Consider the following 4308-nt stretch of genomic DNA (forward strand, 5'->3'; position numbering starts at 1 on the left):
GTACGACGAAGTGTATTTTTTGGTTTTCCTCTTCCTTGGGTTCCCTCTGGTTGCCACTCGAGTACCCTTCTGAGGAATCTATCCTTCGCCATACGGGTAACGTTTCCCAAGTACCGCCATCTTCGTTGGCGTATGACATTTGTTACCAGGGGCTGGTGTGTGATAGAGCAAACTGTCTGGTTATTTATGTGGTCCCTCCAGTTAATATTCAGTATCCCGCGGAGACAGTTTTTCTCGAAAGCGAGAACCCACTTTTCTTGCTGTTGATTCAGTTTCCAGCATTCACACTATAGAGGAGGGCAGAGAGGACTTTACTGTTGAATAGCCTTAATTCTAGTTTCAGGGAGTACTTTTTCGATCACCAAACTCGCTTTAGTCGATTAAAAGCTCCACAGGCATGTCAGATCCTAGACTGCACCTCTTTGTCGCTTGATCCAGTTCGTTCGACTATATTTCCGAGGTATTTGAATTCCACGACCTGCTCTACTGAATTATCCTTGCACTTTATGTCAAGTGGTGAGTCGCTCGTGGTCATGCTTTTTGTCTTGTCAGAACTAATCTTCAGTCCCAAAGGACTTGCTTTCTCTCGTATGAAATTGAGAAGCTCCTGGATCCTTTCCTTGTTTGCCTGAATCAGGGTGGTGGTGAGTCGCTCGTGGTCATGTTTTTTGTTTTGTCAGAACTAATCTTCAATCCCAAAAGACTTGCTTTCTCTCGTATGAAATTGAGAAGCTCCTGGATCCTTTCCTTGTTTGCCTGAATCAGGGCGATATCATCAGTAAGATCAAGATCTGCTTTTCGTTTATTATCGTATATTTGGTTTCCAAACCCTGTACAATCTCGTAGCATATAATTAATAAAAAGGACAAAAAGCAGGGGGAGAGGACACATCCTTGTTTGACCCAAGAAATGAAACCGAAATACCTTGTATTTCCTTCATGAGTCTGAACTGAGCACTCTGATCAGGGATACCAGTTTATCTGGAATGCCGTAGTGTCGGAGGATTTTCCATAGCGACTCTCAGGTGTATTGAGTCAAAGGCTTTTTCAAAATTCATAAAAACAAGGTACATCTTTTTCTTCCATTCATTGCATTCCGCAGTCAACGTCCACAGGACATATATAAAGTCTAAGCAGGAGCGAGATGGACGGAAGCCCTGCTGTTCGTCTCTCAAGTGCTTATCTAGCGCTGTCTGGATGCGGCGGTGGACTATCTGCGAGAATAGCTTCCCGGGGATAGAAAGGAGGCTGATTCCCCTCCGGCTATTGCACTTCGATGCGTGTCCTTTTTTGGAAAGCTTGATGAGTGTACTTTTTATCCATTCTTCAGGGACTTTCTCTGATTTCCAGATGCGTGCAAAGAATATAATCCACACCGTTATGCAAGCACCTACAGAGGCTTTCATAATTTCCGCTGATGTATTGCCGTTTCCTGGTGCTCTACCGTTCTTCATCTTGCGAGCAGCTTGAACTATTTCTTTGGTTAATGGCTCTTCTGTACTGATTTGAAGGTCCAGGAAAGGGTTTGTGGGGATGTCTGCTGTGTTCGATGGATTGGTCTGTTGTAGACTTTCTCAAAATGTATGGCCCAAACTTCAGAGATTTCATTTAGGGCTGTGACCATCTTGCCATTTTCATCTTTATCTGGCCTGTTTAGGTTAAGTCGTTTCCTGATGATTTCGTTGGTAATTTTATAAACAGCTCTGGAATCTTCGCTTTCGGCTGCTTCTTCTTCCGCAGATGCCTTCTTTTCTAGAAAGTCCCGTTTATGTCCTCTTGCGCTCTTTTTCACTAGCTTGTCTTGATGTCGGTATAAATTATTTCTCAAGACTTTATTGCAGTCCTCTCCACCGTTTAGAAGACATTGTTTTAATTTATAGCGCTTTTCAATGAGGATTCATGTCTTATCGGATGTCTCCAAGCGTTTTTAGTGCTGTCTGGTTATAGGGTTCTTTTAGGGTGTTCCAGAATGACTCCACAGTGCCTTCATTGTTGATACCTAGGGCCAAACTCTCAAACGTGTTTGTAAGCTGGATATTAAAGTTGTGACGACCTGTTACGTTTGAGAGTTTTTCTGAATCGTAGGCCGGCTTTTCTTCTGATTCTGACTTCTGTGTGGATTTCAGCTTGAAGGACAGATTTGCGATCATCAAGGCATGGTCTGAGGCAACATTGGCTCCTCTGTGGGCCCCAGCATCCAGGAGACTCGACTTCCACATTTTATTTATCACAGGATATGGTATATCTGATTATGGGTTCGACCATCCGGTGAATTTCATGAGTTTATGTGGATGTTTTTATGTTAGAACAGTGTTTCACAGATGATGAGGTCATTGTTTAGAGCAAAGTCAACTAACAGTGATACATTTTTGTTGAATTCGTCGAGGCCTTGACTTCCAAGAACTTAAGGACAATAGGACTTGTCGCTCCCCGCTTTGGAATTGAAGTCGCCAACAAAGCAAACGAGATTATGGCTGGGGATATCTTTGGCGGCAGCTTTTAGGGTGTTATAGGAAGTTCGAAACGTCTTTCGTTCTATTATCTGCGTCGTTAGTTGGTGTTTGACATGCGACTACTGTTAGTTTGGCTTGTCGACTTGTGAACCGTGGCTCAATGATTCTCTCTTTTATGGGTATCCATTTAGTTAGAATTCTGGACGCAGATTGGGACAGCCTTATGGCAATACCTGCTTCTCTCTTCTTTTCGGTGCCAACTTTCAGTATTGTGAATCCCTTTTACTAGGGTTTGACTGTCTACACCTGTCCAACGGACTTCCAACAGAATAAGGATGTCAAGGCCATTTCTGTTCATCTCATTAACAACTTGTTCTGTTTTTGAAAGTTGGGCTATTGTCCTCACTTTCCAAATTTTTTTACAGGTTCCAAAATTTTTTCCAGGGGCAGGTTGCTAGTTTGCCGCAAAACCCTCCATCTTTTTCCAGGCTTGGGACTGAAAACCTATGGAGCAAACCTATGGAGCCTTTCCATTATTGTTCCTTAAAATTACTCTATTGCTCCGTTGGATTTACAGTGGTAGACAAATGTATTAATGGGAGAATTCAAAATAGCCTTCTCGAGCCTCTTGAGCGCAGCTGACAAAAGAATTTAGTCTTTCATCTGTAAGAATCTTATGACGCAAACTATACCTGCTAACATACTGCAGCAACGGCTTGGAGGGGAATGGCCTTAGAGGGTTGTATACTATGATCAGCAATCATAAACATAAAATGATTTTCCGACTTGATCATCTCAAGTGGTCACACTACATTCATACCGATGCGATCAAATGGTTGCTTAATGACTGACATTTCGTCCATTTGGACTGCGTTGGGAGTATTGAGCTTGAGGATAAGTTGGCAAGTTTCAAATTGTCTACAGGGCTGGCGAATATTTGAACTGCTACATGGCCAGAATAAGACTCGAGATATGCAGTCACGAGTGCAATTCTCTACGGCATAGTTTTTTAGTGGAGAGCTACCCTAACTCTAGGATCTATGAGTGAAATTGTTGACCAATAGAGAGCTGGAAGACAGTTTTCTTTCGGATTGAAGCCCCTTTAAGATAAATCATATCGCTGGAATATCTACTGCAGTTTGCTGACTTCATGTGTCCCATCTTAGTCGTTAATAAGAAAACGAAATGAAATATCGGTTTGTTTTGGTATTTTGAAACCAAAGATACCAGAGGCATTATAGCCTAAAACTGGCTCTTTTGAACTTCTACCAGAAACCCCAATTTGGAAGGACAGTAAAGCTGTCAAATTTATCATTTTGCCCCTGGTATTTGAATCATCAAAACACTACATTAAATGTTTTACTTTACATTTTGATTTCCGGGATGGAACGTCGGCTATTGAGGAGAAGCTGTCTCAAGATCTTCGAACTGAGACTCAGAATATTTAATTTGTACTTACGATCCATCACTTGGTGAAACTTTAGCTTCAGACCCTACTAAAGTAGTCTCGATGTTTCACTCTTTAGCTTTAGAACCAATAACTGCCATGGATGCTGGATCTGATATGTTTTGCGGCTCTCTTATGCTGGATATACTTGGCGAAAATCTTCGAAACATAATAAAAGAAAGACAACTAACAGCAGATTTTCTACAACATCGACATTCGGTTCCTTAGTGATAGTAGAGCAATCCTGAGATGTGAGCTTAATATCCGCAGATGTAGTCGAGGCCCGATAATCGTATCCCTGTACACAGTCGAAACGACATCTATCTTTGAAGATGCAGGCTTCTGTGAAAAGGAGATCAGCTCGAATCAATTTTATATTTCTGCCGGAATTAAGGATGAGCTTAGTCTG

General features: G+C 41.9%; 1 protein-coding gene across 1 annotated transcript; it reads right to left on the reverse strand.

Moving 5' to 3' along the window:
* Window positions 1–976: 976 nt before the first annotated feature.
* On the reverse strand, window positions 977–1453 carry LOC136032470 (uncharacterized). The gene has a single exon (XM_065712781.1). The coding sequence runs from the start codon at window positions 1451–1453 to the stop codon at window positions 977–979; it is 477 nt and encodes a 158-aa protein (XP_065568853.1).
* Window positions 1454–4308: the final 2855 nt, after the last annotated feature.

This window comes from Artemia franciscana, chromosome 10, assembly GCF_032884065.1.
Source record: "Artemia franciscana chromosome 10, ASM3288406v1, whole genome shotgun sequence".
Taxonomy (NCBI): Eukaryota; Metazoa; Arthropoda; class Branchiopoda; order Anostraca; family Artemiidae; genus Artemia; species Artemia franciscana.